We start from the raw sequence: 23809 nt of genomic DNA, 5'->3' as shown, positions 1-23809 counted from the left end.
CTTCACAACTTGCTTCTTTATGTCCATTTAGCTAAACTATGTTAAAAGAAATCACTTGGCCATTGGTATTGACTTCTCTCCTAGTTGAATTAAAAAAACCTAAGACATCAGATTGCATCAGAGTCTGCTCAAAAGTAGGATTTCTGTATTACCCTTCTGGTGTTAGACATGACACCACACAGCTCTTCACATAAATCTCTTCAAGTCTTCCTTTCCTTTCTGTTGAAGAGAGAAGGAAGGAATCCTACCTCCAGATCAAGTCTTGACAGATCTAGTGACTGCTGGAGAACGAGTTCTTGTCAGGAGCACTTGCATGGGGTATTTCCTTATCTGGATTAGTAGCTGATACCTGTCCACATCAGTAAATCCTCAGGCCACTTGTAGCCATAGCTGGAAAGTATCAGCTGACTCCTGTAGTCTTCAACAACTGTTCATCTGAAAGCCTTCATGGCTCATGTTGGTTCCTTTCCAGGTATAGATATTACATTGTTTTAGGATTAGAGATTCAGTGGTGGGGAGGGAGGAAAGTCTGATTTCCTCCAGCTGCCTAGGGCTAATCATTGATTAGTTCCATGCTGTACAAAACTGGAAAACATGAGGGTTGTTCATGAAGGTAATTAATATTGTCTCCTTTTGGCTCAGAGGCTGCATGCATCTAATCTTAAAGATTGATACGGGCACCAGACATAACATCTTCTACTGGTTTTTAAAGAATTTCTTCATTATTTCTTCAAAAGAAACACAAGACAGTTAAATATGACATAATGGACCCTGGCATATTAGAGCTGCACATTTTAATTTATCCATGCGGACGAGTCATTTCTTAAAGAAACATTTTTGTGAGCTGTGCTTTCCACATTTGTGGCTTGCTTTATCTTGAAAATTGAAACCCAGAAAGGTTCATCTTCTTGTCTCTGTTGGCCCAAGCCAACGGATGGCCATGATATCACACTTTTCCATAGCCTCTTAAATCTTGCTTTTACAGGCTGATTATATTCCAGAAATCCTGTGTTTTCCTAACTTGTGGTTATTGTGAAAAAAGATCCTGGAATATTCAAGGGCTTTAATCTGTTAGTCAAAGCACCCAGCAAGCCATTCTGATTTCTTAGGGTTTTTGGTTGGTTGAAGGAGGGGCTGGTGAGGGCTTCCACATAGAGAGGTCGGCTCCAAACACGTTGATGCATCTAAAGAACACCGCATGGAGTCAACTGGAGATGACAGGTTGGGTTCTAGAAGAAAAGCATCATTTTAGCAGAGCACCAGACCAAAGCAAATTTGCCCAGGGCCAGCACCATAGTAATTCTGCTTACAGTCTGGGCAGAAGTTAATTTATGGGGATATAGGTGAGCTTATATTTTTAGTCCTTTGGCACCCTGTTGAGCCAATAAAATTAAAGGGCTTTGGAAGAGGTCTGTGAAGTTCTTAGTGGCTTTGTTTTAATTTGTCAAACATTGTAAAACAACTTCCTTCTGGTGCAAAATCAGTCCTAGCCCCTCCCCTAACCTCTCCCCCCATTAAAAAGTTCATTCTGTCAGTGGTTGTGTTGTACCCAGCTGTCTCCCCTTCTCCCACCCTGTGCATACAACACTTCTTATACAGCCATTTCTCTGTTTTGGAAAGCTACACTCCGAGAATTGATTAATTCTGCCTTACTTACTAACTAATCAACTAATTGGCCAGCTACCAATCTGAAGTATCTATGCAGTTTCGAAAAAATTTTGGCTTTGAAAGTATTCTCTGGAGGAAGTAGGCAAGAAGTTTCCTCCCATATGATAAGATTACTGTGCATATTCCTGCCTTTTCAAGCAAATGGGCAGAAATAAGCAGTAGCACGTTTTATACAAGATGGGGAAAGAACTACCCCGTTAACAATTGAGACGAGCCTGGTGCAGTGCTCCTTTGGTGTTAGGTAAGGTTTTAAAATAAACAATACATGATGAATTCGAAGCCACAGTCTTTCGGTGTGCTAATGGCAATAATTATCAGTGTGACAACCGGAATGATGCGCCTGCCTTCAGCTAGCTAAAGTAAATATTACTGAAATAGGATGCAATGGAAAAATCCTAATACTGTAAATTTTGTTTCCCGTGAAAAGTTTGTCTATTTCCCGGAGTTATTTTCATCTCTGCTTACAGGGGTAAAGGCAGAATGGAATTAGAAAGGGAAATGCCACTTGGGAATCTGCTGTTGCCGCTCTCATTTATGTTCGTGCTGCTACTCTAATGGAGCTACTGCAGTTTAGGGAATCTGTTACTTGGAAATGGACATTATATCGTTTTCTTAAAAAGAAAAGACGTCTGTTCTTCAAGAAGTGATTGTACCGAGTTATACTAACCCTTAACACTGGGAGGAGAGACTTCCTGGCAAGCATCCCGTTGCTGGCAATGGGACTCGCTGCTGCTACTAACTTCAAGAGAGGCTAAATTAAACCACACTTTAATTGTGAGGACACCTGACCCGACTGTATGAATACGTGTTGTATTTAAATGTCGTGATGTATGAGATCAGATAATGCCTATAAGGACTTTTTCATGTGACAGCTGTCTTTATTGGATTAGGTAAACTGTTGTTTAAAATGAAGACAGTTCAAACCTGTATACAGTGCAGTAGTTTTACTTGTTTTTTTCTTTAACATTGAATGCATCGCTTGTGCTTGATGTTGGTTTTAAACATCACCAATTTTGTGCTCTCTTTGCATAACAGATTTTAAGGAGTAGTTGCAACAAGTAGCTATCACATTTCACTTCAGCTTTGTGATTAGAAAACACTGTTTTATTTTAAGTTTTGCTTGATTGTGTTTTTTATTTCTGTTGTTTTGGTTTTTTTTTAAAGCCATTTTGACCCTTTACAATTTTGCATCTTTTCAGACACAAATAAATTATTTCTATATAGCAGCTTGCTTTTAGTTATATTTTTTTTTTTCCCCCTTTTTAAGCTGCAGTGAAACCCTTGTCTCCTGTAGAACCACTGAAGCTACTAAATAATTTGGAATCACATATGAATTCAGATACAGAAAAGCAGGACTGCAGCCAAAGTTGTGATAAATCAGAAGAGAAAGACTCTAATCCAAAAGTGAATGCTGCTGATAAAAGCAGGACAGAATATTTGTATGAAGACCCTGAGGTGGAGAAAAACACAGACAGTACTACTGAAGAAGATAATTCAACAGGGGCTGAAGAAAGAGTGTATTATCAGCATGAAGGGGAAGTTGAAGAACTCAAGCCAAGCAATATGGATGGAGTAGAGGTTTCACAGTCTCCCTCTAAGGATGTATTACATTCAAAAATCAAGCATAGGCTGGCCCAGCTCCACATATCAACAGATTTAAACTTCACATCTGGTCTGGCTGCACAAGTTGCTGCCAGGTCTTTCTCTTTTACTACAATGCAAGAAGAGACTTTTGGAGATGAGGAAGAGGAGGAGGAAGAGAAGACAGAGGAACATGAAGACGTTGTAGAGGACTGTGAGAATGAAGGTAGAAGCTCTGAAAGTGAAGGAAAAGTATAAGTTTGAGCTGAATTTTGTTATAACCAACAGCAGGCAATTTGATGGAAAAAACTAAGGTGGGGGGTTGAAAATGAAAATACTGGATGGAAAAAAGGAGACATAAATATAACGCATCTTGTTCCCTAAGTTTGATACACTAAATAGGACTTCTAAGTATATTGAAAAATTGCAGGTAAGAAAAGTTTAGGCTGCATCCAAGAAATAGTTGGCTGTTGCCTTTTTAAGATCCTAGTGATGGGTTTTGGAATTTACCTTTATAGTTTTTGTTTTATTTATTTATAATATAATGTATTGTGGTGGGTTTTTTTCTAAAAAGAAGGAAAAACAATGTCTTGAATTACAATAGACTCAATTTTTTTTTTTGCTCTCTAATTCTGTTATGATAACCATGTTTGTTCCAACAAAAAAGCCAGGACATTTCTTTTGGAAGAACCTGAACTGTTCCCTGTGATCTTCCCCCACCACTTTCCTTTCACTTCTTGTGTCTGCAGCGTGTTGGCTAAGCCACCGTAGGCATTTGTGATTCTGTGGCTAGTGATGTGGCTCCCAACTAAAATGTAGAATTTTAAATAAAAACTTGAAAGAGCTAGTATTTGATGTGTCCTGGGGTATGGGGCTGAAATAGAATAAAGTTAGTCATGCTTCATATTAAGGTTTAGTTAGAATTTTATGAAGGGTTAATAAATGATTCCTAGATGTTGTAATTCATGTTAGAGAAACGTAGTATATGTTAGGGAAGGTTATAAGCACATCAGTAGAAAGTACTATAGACGGCTAGAAGCTATCTGTTGGATTGATAATAAATGAGAAGTAAATACCTATTTATTAAAACAGCTATTAATTATTTGTTAACCTTTTGTAAATTGAACCTTAATATAATGTTTGATTTGATATAATGATTGATTGTACATCTTTGGTTATGTCCTAAACTAATTTTCTTAAAGCGAAGTTATCTGAGCACTTATCTTAACAACATATTTTGTTTACTTAACAACAAGTATTTTGTTTAAACGCCATACTTGCTCTTCCCTCATGTTCTTTAATTTTTCCTTAGATCACAACTATAACCCGTGTGAGTAAGAATCAGTGGGAGAACAAGAACCGTGTATTTTCTAAGGTCTGGCTTGTAACTTAGTTGACGCCAGAGTCTGGATGTTTGGTATGAGGTTCTCTGGGTTGGATTTTACTCTGTGGTGGTGTTACGAGGGGCAGCAAACTGCTGCTCACCTCACGGAGGGGCTGGTTGAGGTCTCTCTGCCTTCTCTTCCTTTTGCTCTCTGGCACAAAACGGAGCAAAGGTCCCATGTCTCTGATGGCAAAAGAGCCACGTGTCCGTATGGCATGCTCTACTTGGGCCTGGGTGTATTTCCAGTCACAAAACATCTCACCAGTTACTGAGAGTATTTATTGCCTCTTGCTGGTTCTGTAGAATAAAGGGTATGTTAGATGCGAGTGGTTCGGAGCAATATCTGTCCTTGGATGCTTTCATGGCAAGTGGGGAAGATAACGAAGGCCAGCAGGTTAGGGTGGAACTCTTGACCGTATGTCAGAAAACAACCTCCCTCTCTTTTACTAGTGATTTTTTTATGAATGCTGCTAAATGGCTGGATTTTCCAATCCCATGGCAGGGGGGTTGAAACTAGATGATCTTTGAGGTCCCTTCCAACCCTAACCATTCTATGATTCTATGATTTTTTCACAGACCGTGAAGAGGTAAATATCAATTGATAGAGAAGGGAGTATGTGACTTACACTGTTCTCTCATCATGTAATAAATGCCTGTCTTCTCCCTCACACACAGATTTTGGGAAGAGAATGTTTTGCCATCGTTCATTAACCAGTAACACTGTGTTCTGTGCCCTTAATTTTGTGTAAGTGACTGGAAGCTGAATGGATGGTGTCTTGGGGAACTTGTAGAAGAAAAAAAAGATGCTTCTCATAGTGTATTCAGAAGCTAAGTCTCCTCTTAGTGGTAGAGTATATTCTTCTGTGACCTGTAAAGGTTAGGCTAAGGTGATGAAACACTGTTTTATTTTCTCTGTGGTAAGCAATTTTTTAAATCTAGAACAATTGCTTTGGATAAATTGTGTTTGAAGTATTGTCCACGCTTCTAAAAAAGTCTTCCTCATCCTTGACTTGAGATCCTTGCGTTCACAAAGTGCCCAGATATTTTTTGTTCCTAGCTAATTGCTCTGACCACCTAAATGTATGTTCCATTAATACTTTTCCATTAGCTCATCCACCAGCACCTCATGATCTGATGTTGTGTATCCCAGAAATGATACTTCTGAACTTTTCCCATGGGATCCAAATCTCAGTTTATGAATGTGTATGGCTATGATACCAATCTGGAAAAATGATCATATTTAGGATATGAATTATCACTGTCCTCACAGTTTTGGGTGAAGTCAGTAGTAGCCTGAGTGCTTTGCATCGCTACTAAAATAGGTTTCAGATCTCGCATTTATAAAAGTTGCTAGTTCTTTATTCCTTTGCCACAGTCCTTAGCAAAAGACCTGGAGAATCTACTTTGGTGGCTGACTTGGGACCTAGTTTTATATTAGGCTGGTCTTGGTGATGAAACTGGCCTTAAGAAACTCCACCCGTCAGTAGTTTTTCATTTTCACCCACCAGCTGGGTCAACACAGGTTTGTGTGGCCATGTTATAAAGCTGCTCATGAGCCCACTTGGGTGAAAAATCCACCCTTTTTAGGGCTTCCTTCTTAGCATTCTCACTGCAGTGCTGCAGTTTCCAGCAGTTACCTGTACACAGCAGCATCAGCACACACTGCGGTGCTGGCGTCAGACTCGGGATTGCTCACATTTACATGATTGGCAAAAATGGCGTAGTGTGAAATTTCAGCCTTGACAGCAGACATGGGCAAGATCAAAGGATGACTCTTTGGAGCAGGTTCTGATCCTGCTTTGAACAAATAGATTTTCTACAAGCAATTTAACTGATTTTCGTGGTATTACTTAATGCAGTCTTAGAAGCTGCACATATGAACACCTGGGCTCACTTGCTTTCTCTGCCTCTCATCACATCTATATATAACAGCCATCGGGTCATTTATTTTGATTTATTTAATGTTCTCTCTCCAGAAAAACATGGCTAACAGTGTACAGCACACAAAGCATGGCTTCCCTTGATTTGATAACCAGGTCTCATCTACACGCAAATCGTCTGTTATAATCCAGATTTTCTCATAATTATGTCCTTTGAAAGTACTGTGTGTATATGCTGTACATCTGCTGACAGGTTTCTTGGCAATCATAAGTTATTGTTGCATTTCAAATAATATCTATAAACACACTGAAGTGTGCATTAGCGCTAAAGAGTTGTGTTAATATATTGAGCACGTTGAGGTCTGAGAGCTGTCCTGTGTTCTTTGGCTCATTACCCTAGATAGGGAATTTTGTGAAAACAAAACATTTACTTCTTAGAGCTTTGTAACTTTTTGAAACATGTTAATCAGGAAATCCACACTAAATAACAAGTTATGCCAAAGGATATCAGCAGCCAAAATTCTTGCGGAGAGCAGAGCTAACAATAAATACATTTTGCCCATTCATTTCCAATTGGCAGCTCTGTGAAGATGTAAAGAAGCAAGTAATTATATAGGGTTAAATAATTTCTTTTCCTTCTGACGTACCCGGAAGGCTCTCCAAAGGCAGTATTTGCTTCTTAGGTTGGATTGCGATCTAACGCTGCATGTTTTACGTCACTTAACTCTACAGCTAAAGATCTAGGTAAAGACTTAAACGTGGACAAAGATCTATGATAAAAATATTATTTGTCTCCTCTTTCTTAAAGTGTATGTCTTCATGACAGAAATGAAACAGTGCTGTAATGGAAGCAAATTTTGAAAACCACAGATAATCAAGATTCTTTCAAATGGAGTCAAACGTGCCTGTGTCAGCAATAAGCAAGATTCACAAATATGAAGGCTTCTGCTATCGGTTGCAGTAACGAGACAGTTTTACTCCTGACAGAGCATTACTAGACATCACTGCATCTTGCACTTAGCTAAATACGACGAAATCTGGTAGAGCAGCCAGTTTTACTGAGGTTTCAGACTTTGTCCTGAGCACACCTATCTCTGTGCGACCCAGCTCTCTGTGTACAGACTAGAAATTTTATGTGTATCTGAAGTACAGAATTTGCAACTGTCTTATTAATTTCTTTGTTACTGAAAAAACATCTAAATAGTGGACTGTGCAGGTCCACACTGAACTTTCTAATTTTGTAGTCCATCCCTTTTTTCATTTTTTGCCTTATTTTTAGCAGAAGCAAGGGGTCAAGTATAGTAAACTGCCCTTGTTCTTTAAAGCAGTTAGTGAAGGGCTGCTGTTGCTCTGCAAGTGGCTTGTTCCTGGGGCTAATTAGTCTTTAGAATTAACAGGTTTTCATAGTGTCTGAGTGGGAGAAAGGCACTTGGTCAGTGTAAAAGGTCAGGCCACTCTGGGATCTTGTCTGTGACAGGGCGTAATAGCAGATGCTGAGGGAAGAGTATGAGAAAAGGGAGATGTAGTGATGTTTCCTCAGGCTACTCCCCAACAGTTTGTGGCTCAAGGACTTCTTGAGCCAGTGGTGGTGGCTGTCAGCTTAACAGGTCCCGATGGAGTTCTCCTCCATAAATTTGTTCAGTCTTATGTTTGGTCAATTATTACTAGTCCCAATGCCAGTATGCACTCGTCTTTATTGCAGTATTTTACAAACTAGGAGATTTCTCAATAGTGTTTTTAATTTTCTTTTTAAACTGAGCAAACCCACTTCTCTTAGTCCTTCCACAGAGGTCATGTTTTCTGCCTTTTGGTAGAAATCTGTCCAGTTTTTGGAGTGTAGTGACCCAAGTGTGGTACAGTACTCCAGACGGAACCTCAGCAGTGCTGAGTATGGAGTAATAATCACCTCTGATAAAACACTGAACCATTCAAATATATTTGAATCCATATAAGAAAAAAATCTTTTCAGATCTTTTACCCCTAGCTATTTAGGATGACAAATGAAAATATTTAGTTTAATGGAGGAGAAATATTTATTCACTGTCAGCAGGATTTGGCTGGACGATGTTTTTCTTTGCTAACAAAACACAAAGTTGTTAAATCTTCCAACAGCTGCCACCTGGTCTAACACAAACTAAAGAAGCCAAACAACACTTGTTTAAATTTCAGCTTGACTTTTCAGAGCTGCTCTGATCTCTGATGAATAAGCACGTATCACAAAGTATACTGTCACACAAGAATATGGCTATGTGGGTATCAGAGATCAAACTGAAGGCTTCTGTGGCTAATTTTTAAAATGCTTGGAGGTGTGCTTTATTCATATTCTCATGATATTTAATTCCCTCCTGCATATGTTTCTGTTTTACCACCTTGAATTTTAAATGCCAAAAAATACACTTTGATTTATTTCACTTGGAAATCTGTGCAGTTATCAGATAAGTGGTAACGGTACTGTGACTGTGATAATAAGACATGGTCATAAGCAGGTAAAATCTACCTACCGTGACCTTTGCTTTGTAGATGGACACACAATATAATCTGAGCTGCAGATCAGCATGTAACTGTTCATGATATTCTGCCTCACCTTTCACGCTGCCATCTCTTACGTTACTTGCGGATTTGTCAGAATAAAATTTGATCCAACAACTTGAATGCTCTGTGAGCCCATTTTACGCTTTCTAAGTTGAAGACAGGATTCTGAAGAAGTGACTATAATTTAGTAGATGAGGAAAAAGGGTTTGTTTCTCTGTTGCAAAGTGGCTTATTTTAAATGGGTTGAATGGGACCAAAACTTGAATACTTTCACGTAATCAGCATATTTTTTACCTTTTTACCTGCTCGGCTTTAAATCTTAAAGGCCTCACGGACATTTTGCTTTAGGGGATGCAGTCCTACAGCAGCTTAAACCAATCCAGGTCCAGGCTGCCGTGGCCCTGCAATCTCAGTCCCTCCTTTAGGCTGGCTTTTGTGACCACACAGTGATTTAGGATGCCGACCTGGCTGAAAACGCACCACTTTCACTTTCAGCTGGCTCCCCCAACTAATTCATCGGGTGGTTGAAAGAGCACTAGTGGCATCCCAGGGGTGCAGGAGGGAGTACACGCCTGGGTGATGAAGGAGGAATGTCATAGCCCAAATTTACATCAGTTTGAATTAATGTTTACGTGCTGTGAGTTGCCATCGTTAGTGTCTGTACTGGAGTGAGATAACGCAACTCCGTACGTCACTTCCTTCATCTCCATATTTTCTGTTGATTGAGGATGATGCCACTTAGTATTTTACTCACTCATTTTGACTCCTCCATTGTTGTTTGTTTTTCTTTTTTGTTCTTCAGGCCTAGGCTGCCCCAAAACTGCTTTGTCTTACTCTGTAGAGCCTGTAAGAGCTGTCTAGTGTACTGCCAGTAAAACTGGAATTATCATGCACATCTTTTTCTTTTTTCTGCTTACTGTTTTCACCTTTCTGGTCCCTGTGACACACACAGTCCCCACCCTTTACCACGACTCTTAAGAGTTTCAGATTTTAAAATAATACATAAATTCTTTTGTGTGTATTTGTAACACAGCTTGACTCTTCTGTATCTTCAGCAGCTGAATGACTAGATCTAGAAATTTATACTGACTGTCCCAGTTGACTTGAGGACTGAAACAGAAGGTGGACACCATAACGGGGAGTACTACAATCAAAACAGAAATACTAATGTATGGTAGCCCAAATTTATACTGTCCTTTTGGTCTATATTGGCTTTTATAAGTAATTCTATCTTACTGAAAAACACCGGTTGTGTTTTAGAAATAACTGCAATTCTAGTACAATGTCCCAAAATAAGTGTTATTAGCGGGCTTGATTTGTGCTCAAATCTTAATATTTAAAGACTGCTTCCTGACCTGCTCCAGCTGCATGGATGAGAAAATAATCTCAAATTTCCAAATAGAGAGTGACCAATGCTTTCCGTTACTTTGTGCTATTAAAGAGGCCCATTCCTAAATAAACAAAGAGAGAAAAGTCAGTGCTTAATATCTTCAGTAGTCATTACTAACAGAGAATCATGCATTTGATCTCAATAGAAGCACCATAAATGAGGTCTGTTTATGATGTTTTATATCAGTGTTTCTAAAATAATAATAAAAGGCTTTAAATGTATTATGGGATAAAAGCCAGAATTGTATTAATTGTCCTCCAGATCTTTCATCCAAAGCCACAGCTGGCCAAATTTAAACAAGTTCAAGCTGTCTATTCCTGAACTGCTTGTATGACATTGTACTCAAGGTTTTTAATGTCCTTGCATGAGTGTTCACAGACAGCCTGCGTGCACCTATGTGCTGGAGGTCTGCAGAGCTTGCAGGGATCATGGAACAGTGCTATGCAGGAGCAGGAAGCCTCAGAAAGATTTTGGGTTTATTGTCTCTGTCTTCCTCTATTGCAGAATCCACGCCATATGCACTCCCACTCATAAACTTCTTTCCTTCTCAGCTTGCTTCTTCATAGACCATACAAACCAATTGTGGAGGGGTGTTTTTTGTTTGTTTCTCACCTGGGTTACTATCCTATAATGCACCAGGTAATATATTTCCAATAGAAGCTTAAACATTAGTACAAAATAGAGGGCCTGGGCACACAGGGGCTGGAGAAGCTCTTCCAGTTTGACCACTTTTGGGAAGAGTTGTACTGAGATGATTGACTATGAGGGTGCTGAGCTAGGCTCCATGACTCTGCAGGTATCTTCCAAAGCTCTGGTTTTTGCTAAGTCCATTCTTTCCTCCAGTGGTATCTCTTCCTTCTTAGCAGTCTTCAGTCAGCAGCAGCTGCTGCTTCTCGGTGGCTCTTCCCCAGCATTCTTCTGCCAACTCTCTAAGGACTTGGCCACTTCTCCCCTTTGTTGCTCAACCCATTGTCTAAATTTTATGAAACAGCAGGTCAGATGGAACCCCCACCGAGGTGCTGCTGCTCATTCCCAGTCAAAAACTCACAAACCAAAGGATTCTTAGGGCTGGTGACTTGTCTGTCCTGACTTTCCTTCCAGGGAGCTTTGACCTCCATTTCAGCCTGTCCACTCCTATTCCTTCCTGGACTCCAGAGCATTCACTTCCAGAGGACTCCCTCCTAAATGACCATAAGATGGTAATGTCTTCCCGGCAAGACTCATCCTTGAACACACATTTCTCACTACATGAGCTTTCCTTGTTCCAGACAGTTATGGCTGAGTCTGTGTTGCCCTAAAATAACCTTGCATCTTCCTGCAGTAGGGGCTGGAAACAAGCTCTCCAGATGCTGTGCCAATGTGCTTTGGCTCCACAGCTGCCCAGCCTTGAGCTCTGGAAGCTCTGGGATCTAGCAGTTGTGCTTAAACCTTCCCCACTGTCAAAGAGCATGTGTTTTCAGAACGCAATTACTACTGAATCTCCCCTGAATTGAACCATTTTGGTTTTGTTGAGCAGCATTAATTTGAGGGGTTTGTGTGAGTTTTATATATAGACACACACTCTTCATATTTTACATGTATATTGCCAAGTATCGCATTGAAAGGCTTGTCTAGTAAAAAGCTATTCTTCTCATATCAAACTTCCCAGTTACTTACTTAGAAGGTAAACAAAAACCTAATTCTTATGATCTAATGGTAAAAGAACCGGATTCTGTTCCACCAAGAAGGCTGTGTGGAGGTATTTAAAATGCACACTGATTTTACACCTTTAATTAGAAAAGCCATTGAACCTTGTTATCTCTTATCGAGGCTCTGCACCTGAGCTGCTGTGGGTTCCTGCACGCCCCATCTGTCCTGTCTTAAACACGTGAACAAATATATGTTCCTCACCATTTCCTGCCTGCTCGGTCTTGGCGTTTCCCAAAACAAGCCCTGACAGCACCACAGATTGCCAAGGAAACCACAGGGAAGGGAAAGAGAAGAACCTTGATAAGCTGCTGTTTAATTGGTTAATAAATGCGGGCTAAAATATAAGAGGAAGTGTTTAAAAGAACAAACTGCAGCAGGAGACTTCTGGCAGGGCTACAGAGGGAAATCACACGTGACACACTCTGAAGTCTGCAGACACTGGGAAGGATCCACAATTTCTCTTCAGTATGGAGACAGGAAACGTTCACCAGACTGGCAGTCTTCAGCAGCTCTTTAAATACCTCTATTTTATCTAAATTTTGTTTCCACAGAAGACTGTGCTGGTGTATCAAGCTGCATGTAAATCAATCTCCACATCTCTTCCTTTAAGCTTTGTATGACGTCAGTCTCTTTCCTTGGACTGCACTGAAAACCCACATGGTTTGGCTCCACTGGGAGCCTCTTCTGCGCTTACCTGCCCGTTGCTGACACTGCTTTAGACCAGCCTCAAGCAGGTTTAGGTCAGCAAGTCTTTAGATCAGGTGTGAAGCTGGTGACTGGCCCTTTTAAGGCTCTGAGAACTAAGATTGTGGCGCAGATGTAGGCAGCAGCAGGAAGACACTCCTGGATTCTGCCCTTTCTTTGTGATAGGGTTTCTTGCCTGTGATATTTTCCCAAACCATTTTATTTCTCTTTTTCTTACTTTCCCATCCTACCTTCTTCCTTTTTCCCATGGATATGAATCAGGACCTAAAGTCTTTTTTACACGTTTGATGACGTGCATCACCAGGATCATTTTTAAGCCATTTTAAAAAAAAATTCTGGCTGGGTTTCCCCAGTTTCAGAAGTAGTTTTCTCAACTGTAATGCTGATCACTTTCAAAGTCTTTTTGGTTGCTATCGTTTCTTCAGCATCTATAGTAAAATTCTGCCTCACTACTGCACGTATTGCTTTTTCTCCTTACCCTGTGTCCCTGATGGCTGCCTACATGGCGTGGATGTGGCTTGTCCATCCTTCAATTAGGAATGATTGAATGGAATAGGGAATGCTTTTACAGGGGTGCATAAATGCTGCATCAGCACTTTGTTTGATCTTTTATACAGAAGTTTATTTATAATTCCTCTTTCATCCTGAAGATGAAATTAATTTTAAGCAATCCTGGCAATAGTTTGTTTCTGCAGTATATTTTGCTGGCTCATTAGTACAAGCACTTTAGTAATGAACACTGGTTGCTCTTGTCTAAATAAGTGATGACTGAAGCAAGAATGTTTTTCTGTGTCTTATGCTTCCACTTGCACCTTCCCATCACCTTTCAGAGAACTGTATGCTGTGTAACCATGTGGTAACTATTACCAAAATCCCTTTTATCGTCACATAAATGGCTGGGTAGGTGGGGCTTTAGGAAGAGAATAATGTGTGGGTTGCGGAGACTGGTCACAGGTAGATCTTTAACCTAGGAACTGGGCTTAGGTGCTCTGCAGGAGGTGTCTTCTACTTCTCTAGCGGTATGACTCTTAAGAAACAGACTTTCTCTGTATGCTTCGAAAGTGCAAAAATAATGGCAAGAGTATGGACTGGCTCTTTTTATCTGAAGCTTAACCTTTATTACCAGAGCAAAGGCTGTGCTCTGCTGTCAGGAGCTGTGGCTGAGGCACACCTCTCCCCCCGTGTTGGTTTTAAGGTTAACAGCTGTTGACCGCTCTCCTTACTTAGGTATGACTCACTCTTACCTAATTCATATCCCCAGGAAGGAAAGCTTAGAGATGACTGTGGAAGAAAGAAAATAATTTGATCTTGAAAGGCAAGAGGAAGCTTGGGGAGGCAGGAGTATTTATTCTTATGTATTGAATCTTGCTGCCTAATGAGTGCATAATTTGTTGTGCAGTACATAAGGTCTTACTTATTCTTTGCTGTCTCCAGGTTGGTTGGTTTGTTTGTTTGTTTTCGTATGGAATACTGAACAGATCCAATTGCTGCTGTTAGAAGGAGAAGCCTGTCTACCAAGAGGGGTCTGTAATGTTTTTCCTTTATTTGGAGATTTTTTGAATGCTAAATTGCCTGTGTGTATTCTTCATAATGTACCATATGCAAATATTCTTCAGGAATTGATACTACCACTTCAGACAGTCAATATTTTCTATGTAAGAACTGTACATTTCCTATACTGCCAAGAATGTATATATATCTACGAAGACTTAAGATTGTATCTTTTTGAGCAAGCCTCTTTCTTCAACCATCTGAAACTTTCTTCCTGTTTCTCAAGTTCTCTGCTAATTTATTAGACACTTATGTTACATTGTGTACCTTTTGTATCAGCTGTATCGCTGTATTTCTCCTTTCTCTCATTAAAACCTGTTCTTCTCATCCTTCTACTGTGCTGCTTCCTACTGGAAATACTAACACTGTATCAGGTAACCTGGTCTAGTGTAGCAGGTCTGGCTGAGATGGAGCCAGACCAGTCCTAAACAGTCAGTCATTCAGACTTTTATTATGTTGTTGCACTGATTCCAACATGTAATCAGTTTTACTGCTACTACTAGTCTACTGTATTAAGCTTCTCTAGGGTTATTTTGCAGCATAGTCCATGCTTTTATAAGATAGTGAAGAAGAAGCCCAGAATAGGATACCCATGATACAAAATGGACAAGACACACAAAAAGATGCACTGAGATATAAAGTCCGTAATTCTCATGGATGGTGGTTCCTGCTGACGTATGCTAAGGAACCTGTGGTCTTCCTTAGTGAAGTGAGTTTTAAGGAGAGATTTGGAAGAGGGTGCTCTATTTTTAGAAATGCGGTTTTCCACTTCAGTTGGTTCTCTATGCTATCTCCACTCATCTTCCAGTTAGATGAAGAGGAAAAGAAATGAAAGAAACAGCTGATTTACAAACAAGAAAATGCTGTCTCCCAGGATATTACTCCATAAACAGATAAAGAAAGGATAGTGCTTCTTTCATCCTCCCAGCGAACAGCAAGATTTTCAGAGTTTTGCTGCTGCTAACCCCCATTTAGCAGTGCAGGATCTTTCTTGACCTACAGCCATACTCTCAGCGTTATCTGTTCCACAGCATGGTCTGCAGGAGGAAAGCGTTCAAAGTACTGCATCACCCAAGGTACTGACATGAAGTGAACAGAACATGCACATGCACCTGTGTGTTAAGTGTTTGGCAATTTTTGAGATTGGGAGATCAGCTGGCAAGAGGGAAAATACCAGGAGCATCCACTTTTGGAGAACCTACTGTTTTATCTGTAATTAGACAGTTACTGAAGGATGAAACTAATCACATCTTTAGCACCACCTATATAATTGCAGTAGCGTATATGGAAATAGCTATGCCACCCAGGCTTGGTTTTCTCTCAGACTCTTCATCACCCTCTCCTTCCTTAAGGCTGATTTTGTGCCCCCAGTTGCACCTGCTGATGGTTTCTTGTCATGGTGCTGCAGTGGCAAGGAGCAGAAACACACGTGTAGAATAACCACACTGGCTCTGGCCATGCGTGGCATCAGTTATACTTAGATTCAGGTGCATCTGCATATATTTCCTTCTAAAGCTGCATTTAGGGATGATGCCACGGTGGGAAATATTTAGAGAAATTCTAGTGTAGAGAAGAACCATCACAGGGAATTCCACAGGCCAGTGCAGCCTTTCCAGTTGCTCAGAGAAGCATTTGCAAAAACACCCAGCCTAAAGCTAATCTGTCCTGACTGCAATCAAGAAAGCTTGCCACTGCCTTGGAGGGAAAGCACAGGGTGCCAGTAATTAATGCATTTGAAAACACTACTGTTAATTACCTGTCATATTTAATCCCTGACTTATCTACTGCTCCAGTAATTGTTTTGTGTACACATGAAGTGAAAAGCTTTCTTCAGAGAAGAATGGACTACAAATATAATATGGGCTGTTTTCTGCTGTTGTTCAATATAAATGAAATAAATTGCTTTGTTAAGAAGAAATAGAAGAAAGCAACAGACTTTCCGTGGCCTCTCAAAGCTAACTAAGAGCAGCTCAGCGAAAGACCGCACGCTTCATTTTGGGCTATCTCCTGTCTTGTTCTTTTCTGTCCCTACTGTCATCTACTTCTAAGCTATTAACAGTAGTTTAATAGATGATCATCATCATCGTCACACCCTGCAAGATGTATTGGTTAAATCAGCAATAGAATGCAGTGGCCTTTGCATTCACAGCAGGCACTCAGAAGTTCAGGTTTGATTACTGGTTTGCAGCAGCACTAAATTACAAATAATGATATGGTTCCCAAGAGCTATGTAATAAATACATTGCCAGAGTTGCAATTATTTCCCCTTTCTGCCTGTCTTTGCTTCTGCTCTGGAAACTTCTACGTGAGAGCTAACTGTTGCAGCATGGGCTTTAGCTCCTGGGACTGCTCCCTCCATGAGCTGCATCCAAAGCGTGCAGCTGTGAAGTATTTGACCATCTGCTGCTGTTTCTCCAGGTTATGCTTCTAAAGCTTCCCTGCAGCTATTTATTAATTAAATGAAGAAGCTAGTTGCCAGGAAACATGTGACTAAAGTAACTGGTCCTTTAATTGCAATTAAATTTTTATGGATAGTGCCAAAACGTAAATATAACAGCCCATAAAACAAGTTAAGTCTTAGTCAGACACACACGAAAGAAATGGGGGATGTGCCCAGGACCTTCACCTCTGCTTTCATATTTCCTCTTTGCCGGTAACTGGCAGGATTGGCTCAAAATGCTTCTGTTGCTCAGCAGTTACACAGTCCTAACTGCTGAATAGGACAGGAAGAAACATACAGGATGGACAACTTGTAAGCACAGCAAAAAGGTGCAAATGCTTTGATATTGAGACTGCTGTACTTGCTGCTTGGAGTCACAGTGCTTTATACTTAAGGAACTGAACCAGAAGCCAAAGGTCTCAGAATGAAGTGATTAAAAACCTTGATGACAGAAAGTTAAATACCTGAACTTGAAATTACTTGGAAGACAATAACCCATGTGATAATCACTCCTTGTTTTAGCTATTTGTTTTTGAAGGTCTTTAGTTGACTTGCTGTACCCATTGAAAATATAGTTGGCAAAGAGTAGCTTTCCTTGAATGTACAACTGCCAAAGAAGAGAACAAAAAATAAAATGCAGCATTGGCAAGAGCAACCTCTTATTTTAATTGAAGATGATAGGTTGAGAAACGAAAGAAGGTTGTTAGGTAGCTTGACTTAAAACTTTACTATAGCTTACAGCTTTCACCTTTCATGACTTTGTTATATAAAATATTTTATTTCATTCAAGAAATTAAAAAATAAAACTAATATTTTTCTAGTCCCTCCAAGATTTCAAAACACAGCATACTGGAGTGTCTAAAACAACGTTTTGCATGCTGCTTCATGGACTACCAAAACCCACCACCGTCCATCAAGGTAATATTTCAGTTTAGGTATGGCTTCAAATATGGCATATTTGAAGATGAACACAAATATGGTAGGCATAGGATAGAACAGTTATTTCTTTAGGTTTTCTTTCTTTTGCATATGTTAACCAAATGTTTTTCTTTGATTGGTTTGGTTTGTTTTTTACTAAGGAGTAGAACTGGGATATCCTACATCTAAATTTAATAAGTGGCAATGAACTTTCCTTTAAATACTGCAACTCATTGGAAACAGAAGAACAGAAGAAAGGTGACCAAGTGATTTGATAGTGATTGTAAACCACGTGAATTAAATACCCTTGATGTTCAAAGACATAAGGGTTCAAATTGTGGGCAAAATCTGAAACATTAGCAATTTTCATTCCCTGGAAAATTAAATCAGGAGACTAAAGCTAATTCAGAGCTGTTCAGAAAGATACAGAAACATTTTCCAACTATTTCCACAGTTTCGAACTTGCTTTTGATTCTGAAGTACATTTCATGATGTCTCAATCATTTGCTTATTTCCTGAAGCTTGCATTTGTATACGACTATCTTATCATGACATCCTCAACAAAACAGATGAGTTAAAAGCCAAATTCTGTTTTGTGCTAGAGCTTGGAATTCTTAAATAAAGCAGATAAATGAAGCATGTTGTAGTAAGATCTCATCAACTGAAAGGAGGCGGCCTTCTGGATTTTTAGAGTATTTCTCTTGGTTTTGGATCAGTTTGTTAGGTTGGACCTTTTGGCTTTTCTGTCCCCAGACTCAAGATTACCAGAGTAAGTTCAAGAAAAGATAAATACTTTTTCAACATGTTGCAAAGACTGTTCCAAACAGATATAACATATGGATGATCTCAGACTTGGGGCTTGAAGAAAAGCCTGATGAAATATTAGATATAAAAAGGATGAAGGTGAGAGCATCAGCCTTTTCTCAGTCAGTAAATAGTGACATGGTTGGTCCAAATTCTCACTGACATGAAGGCCCGTGTCATTTCTGGCAGTGTAAAGGAAACTTTGTTTAAGTGAAAATTGGCTTCATTGAATTTAAAACTGAAAACAACATTTATACTGATGTACTGTCCAAAGCTGCTGATGTTGTGGATGTTCCCAATGTTACACAATTGGAAACATTTGGCTTATTTCGTGGAAGCTCTCAGCATGCAGGACTCCAAGTTAAGACTCTCTGAATACTTCAGGGTAATGCACATTCAAGTAACAATGGATGTATTCACTAGAAGGGAATCCAGAGGAGCACTGAATTGTCTTCATCTTATGCTCACACCAATACAACCAGTAATGAACATGATGCAGAACACTCTTTCGCTTATGGGTTATGGAGAGAGAAAAAAACATGTTATCATCATGCTCTGAGCAGTGGCAGCATCATAACTAAGGGAATCCTGTAAGCTCTCCTTGGGGTACAGTTTTGAGTTTATGTCAGCAGGTGGAAATAATCACAGTATCACAGAATGATTTAGGTTTGGAAGGGACCTCTGGAGATCATCTAGTCCAACCCCCCCTGCCAAAGCAGGTCCACCTACAGCAGATTGCACAGCAACATTTGGCATCAGCTGCTGATTCTCTGGCTGTATGTACCCCTTTACATCTGTGTGGCTTCCTCTTGAGGCAAACTCTTTGCATTCATTTGTTCTGACTTTCCTGACTTTCTCTTGATTTTCCTATTCCCTTTTCAGTTTCTTCCTTGTACTTCATTTGTACCTATGTTCCTTTCCCTACTTCTTACTTTTTTCATAATCAATGCCTCATCTTGCTTCCCATAACCTCCCCTTCCATATCATATTTCTCATTACACAGATCCTTCTGATCTGATGTCCAGTTCCTCATACTTCTCCTCTGTTCCCCCTGTTATCATTCTCCCTCAATTTTGCATGTTCTTTTCTTGCCTGTGGTGGGGGCACAGAGAACAAAAGAAGAAACCTCCAGCCACCTCCAGTCTGGCTTATTGCCCCTGCTCCATATCCCAGGGATTGGTGCTTGCTTTGGTCACCACTGCCTGGTCTGTTCTAGCCTTTGGGTTCCCCATACAGATAATCTGAATTATTGTCCTCTCGCTGCTGCAAGCCCTTACGTGTTGTGTTGTCCAATTTAAGCGCCTTTCACTGCCCTGTTGATGAGGAAGCCCCTCTCGTGTTGGCTCTGTTTAACCACTGGCATTGTCCTACCACCCAAATGTGGTGGGGTGCGTACCAGTTCTGTTAGTTCATTTAGAGCCCTGATTCTGTTTCACTGGGGTTAATGATGAAAACTATAACAAGCAGATAGGGAAGGAACCTTTTGCCACTGCAGGGTTGCCTACGGAATGCTCTGAAAAGAACACTGCTGTTCTCCAACACACGCCTTCTGTAATTCTATGGAATGAAGAGGTTGCTAGAAGGGGTAGATAAATCTATTCCAAAGATGTTGTGATGCATTAATACGCAATGCATCAGAACTCTCCTAAGTGAATATAAACAGGGAGGCAGCCTCTGGCAATCACCATCGCTGTCAGAGGAATGTAGCCCTTTCCATTGCAATTCACCTGGTTGATTCTCTAATGTTATGACACGGAGGAATTTCATTATTCCTTCCACCTAGCAATCAATTTGTGCCTTCAAGCATAAAATTCAAGTGTGCTTGAAGATTTCCTTTGCTTGCATAATACATAACTGTTACCAGTCAAAGTTTTCCAGTGTTTTTCAAACTCCTGCCACTCTCAGTATGGCCTTCTGTAGCATGTGACTTTCACAGGCTGGCATTTTATGGCATGACTAAGAATTTTATCTTCTGCGGGGTATCTTTCTGGCTTGGTTCACTCCTAAAGCACCAGGAATTTATAGAATAAGACGGTTTATTAGCAAGCAGCTCTGAATATCAGCTTTTCTCAGTAGGTATCAACTGGCATAGCAAATCTCTTTTACCCTTACTGGGGTAAATTTAATTCACGGTGTTTTAAAACCCAAGTCTTTAGTGAATGCCAAGAGATAAATTTGGATGGTGGCATTTTGGAGTGGGGGAAGGTTCTTTCTCCTCTCAGAGCTAAACATAGTTCTGGCAAATGGCCTCAGACTGAAACTCTTGAGGGAGTCATAATAAGCAAGCCAGGGCAAAGAGGAATGTTTTTTCTCCCTGACTAATTCTTCCACATAAAAAGGTGAAAGGTCAAAGATGAACTTTAATACTAATGAAATTCTGAACTTCAGAGCAGTAATATGTCAGAACATTAAAAAATAAGCCAAAATAAAAAATGTTTTATTATTGGCAACAGTAGGTTAGTTTTATAAGCACATATATCTCTGTCCTGATTTCTTTTAGCCTTTGGGAGAGAGGGAACTTTTATATATTCAACACAGACATTAAGCAATCCACAGTAGGGGTTTTGGGAGTTCAGCCCCTATTTTTCCCCTTAAGTGCCCTTCTGCAGCTTTCCAGCTTACTGAAGAAGTAAAATGGGCCTGTCTTCAAGTTATCACAAGTTCACTTTGCATGGCTTTTCTTGGCTGAAACAGCCGTTCTTGAGGTTAATTTTCTCCTTCCTTCTGTCTAGGAATACTTCATGCAGATTAGGAAATTCACATGTTCGTATTACAGAAACAATTCTGTTGATTCAAACTGCCCCTTAGAGAAGCAACTTGACAAATTCATGTGCATATCTGCATGTGCATGCAGATGTTCAAGTAAAAAAGACTTGATCGTGCTGAAGTTAATTTTAATTTAATTGCCAGAGTTGAAATACATTTAATGAAAGTATGGGGTTTGTAGTACTACTCTTCTTGGGCTGGCAATGTACAAACAAGATGACTGAGCTATCCTTTTCACGTTACAGATTATTTGTGCTGATGATGACATACAACTTTTAATCACTGTGGGGTGTGCAAATAAGAATGTAACCTGTGAAATTCAAAGTATAATTTGTTAGCTCAGCAGTGCTGGAGTGGCCAAATGCATAGCAACCAGCAAGAATGAGCAGGAAAGCAAGGGGAATGACCAGAGCTCCAGAAAAAAATGTGACCTATAAAGAAAGGTTGCATAACCTGTGCTTGTTTAGTGTACTGACATGAAGATTGAGTGTGGGAGTACAGTTACAGGAGACAGAAGGGACATAAAAATATGACCTGCTACAGAAAGAAAGAGAATGGTCTCTTTTCCATGTCTATGATAAAGAGAGCAAGAAATAATGGGCTTTAACTACAGGAAGAGAAATTAAATGGGAAAAGTCATCAAGCAACATGAGTGTAAAGGATTCAGATATATTTTTGTAAGGATATTCTGGCTTCTCTATTACTGAGTCTTTATGAACAGGTTAAGCAAGAGTGGAATTCTCCTCACCTACAGCTGAATCCCATGGGAGAGAAACGGGCATTTCCAGCCTGTGATTCATTTGACCCACTTCCATTAGACACTGGAAAGAGACAAACTGCACTGTGGAAGTGCCTGTTTCTCTTCAGGGGCTGTGAAAGACTCTAGAAAATTGATTCAGGACTAAAAGTCTCTTGTGTCAGTCATAGTACTGACGTAGTTGATTTTGTACTGGTGAAAATGGTGAGGCTGGATGACCTCTTGAGGTTGTTTCTAGACTACGAAGGAAATGAAGAACTGTCACTGCAGAAGGTCTGCCTGACTAAAGGCCTAACTGAAAACAAAAGTAGCCTGTTCAGTGGGATGACAGTAACAATAATTAGTTATTGTTTGATGGCTGCTTGGCTGAATAATTTGGAATGAGATGATGAATAATTTAACTGTTAATAAGCAAACAAGCACATTATCACCATGCAATGAGCACACCAGCGTTCCTAGTCCGTCAAAGAAGTCAAGAGTAGAAAAAGCATAGAGACTGATTATCCTGTAAATTTCTGACTGTGGCCATTCCAGAATAGCTTTTGTGAAACAGAAAACTGTACAAACACTGGCTGGGTGTATTGCTAGGTTCTCTGTATAAACAGAGGATTCCACATCCTGGCCTTATTTCATAAGCTTTATTTTCTACCGGGGAAGTTTAGGATGGGTTACAGTCAGGCTGTGGTTTCATGGGACCTTTTCTGGAAGTTTTATGCATATTCACATGCTGGGGGGAAAAGAATCATGGATTCTTCTGCTCGTTGTCCTAGACCTTGGATGGCTGATTTCTCCACAGACGTCTGTTTATAGGTGTGTATGAATTTCACCACTACTAGCAAACGCAGCAGGTGTTACTGAGGACAAGCGTTGTCCCGTTCCAGCTTTGTTTCCTCTTTATGTTTCCTCTTCTAGCTTCCTCATGCATTTGGGGGACCTGTGTCTATGTTTCACACTTAGCAGAAGGTTGTCAATGGCACAAACCAGGCACACTGTTGCCTGCTGGAGAGGCCACTTACTTTTGCTGTTGTTTGGGATAAACAGAGAATCTGCACGGATAGATTGACATCTAAAGCTGCTGCTTTCCATCTGTGACTACATGGTCACACTGCAAGCGAAAGCTCAGTGAACGTAAGTAACTTTCACAGCTCATGTTGTGTTTGTCAAGTGCAGTAATGCATTTCTAGACCCACAGATCTGGTTTTGTCCTCAAGTTGCCTTTTCCTCTCCATTGCATCACACTCAGCCTGACATGCTTCAGAAATTGGATAATGCAACCTTGTAAGAGTGGTGCTGCTAGGGCTCAGGTAGTCCTAGAGATAATTATAAGTCTACAAATGTAATAATTCGATGCCAGTTTCCCTCAACTAGCTCTCAGGATATTTAACCATCATTCCAGTACAGCACTGATGGATGAAAGCAAGTATATTGGATTAAGTTCATTCTTAAACTGGAACTGCAGTGTGTATTTGTGTGTATGTATGTATGTAAGCACACCATGCTTTGTTATTGTTAGGTTCATATGTTTGTTATCCTAGCAATTTCTTAACAAATAATGTATGATTATAAATTTGTAAACTATACAGAAAAGGCATCTACTTTGGAAAAAAAGAGGAACAAAAATCCTATGGGAAAGAAAACAGCAGGAATGTTTGGTGGTTGGTTTTTTTAACTTAGCACAAACAATGCTTTTAAAAAGCCACTTCTTGCAAAAAATCAAAACTTTGGTTCCCTTCTGCCTCCTGCT

General features: G+C 40.0%; 1 protein-coding gene across 1 annotated transcript in view; it reads left to right on the top strand.

The window, feature by feature from the left end:
* Positions 1–14712, top strand: part of VEZT (vezatin, adherens junctions transmembrane protein) — a 52986-nt gene extending 38274 nt beyond the window's left edge. Inside the window, exon 11 of the mRNA XM_014963746.1 lies at positions 2936–14712. Coding sequence (XP_014819232.1) covers positions 2936–3507 — 572 coding nt within the window. The 3' untranslated portion in view covers positions 3508–14712. The remainder of the gene's footprint in view (positions 1–2935) is intronic.
* The last annotated feature ends 9097 nt before the right edge of the window (positions 14713–23809 follow it).

This window comes from Calidris pugnax, unplaced genomic scaffold (assembly GCF_001431845.1).
Source record: "Calidris pugnax isolate Ruff unplaced genomic scaffold, ASM143184v1 scaffold44, whole genome shotgun sequence".
Lineage (NCBI taxonomy): Eukaryota > Metazoa > Chordata > Aves > Charadriiformes > Scolopacidae > Calidris > Calidris pugnax.
The sequence above is the reverse complement of the archived record's forward strand: the minus strand, read 5'-3'. Positions and strand labels throughout refer to the sequence as shown.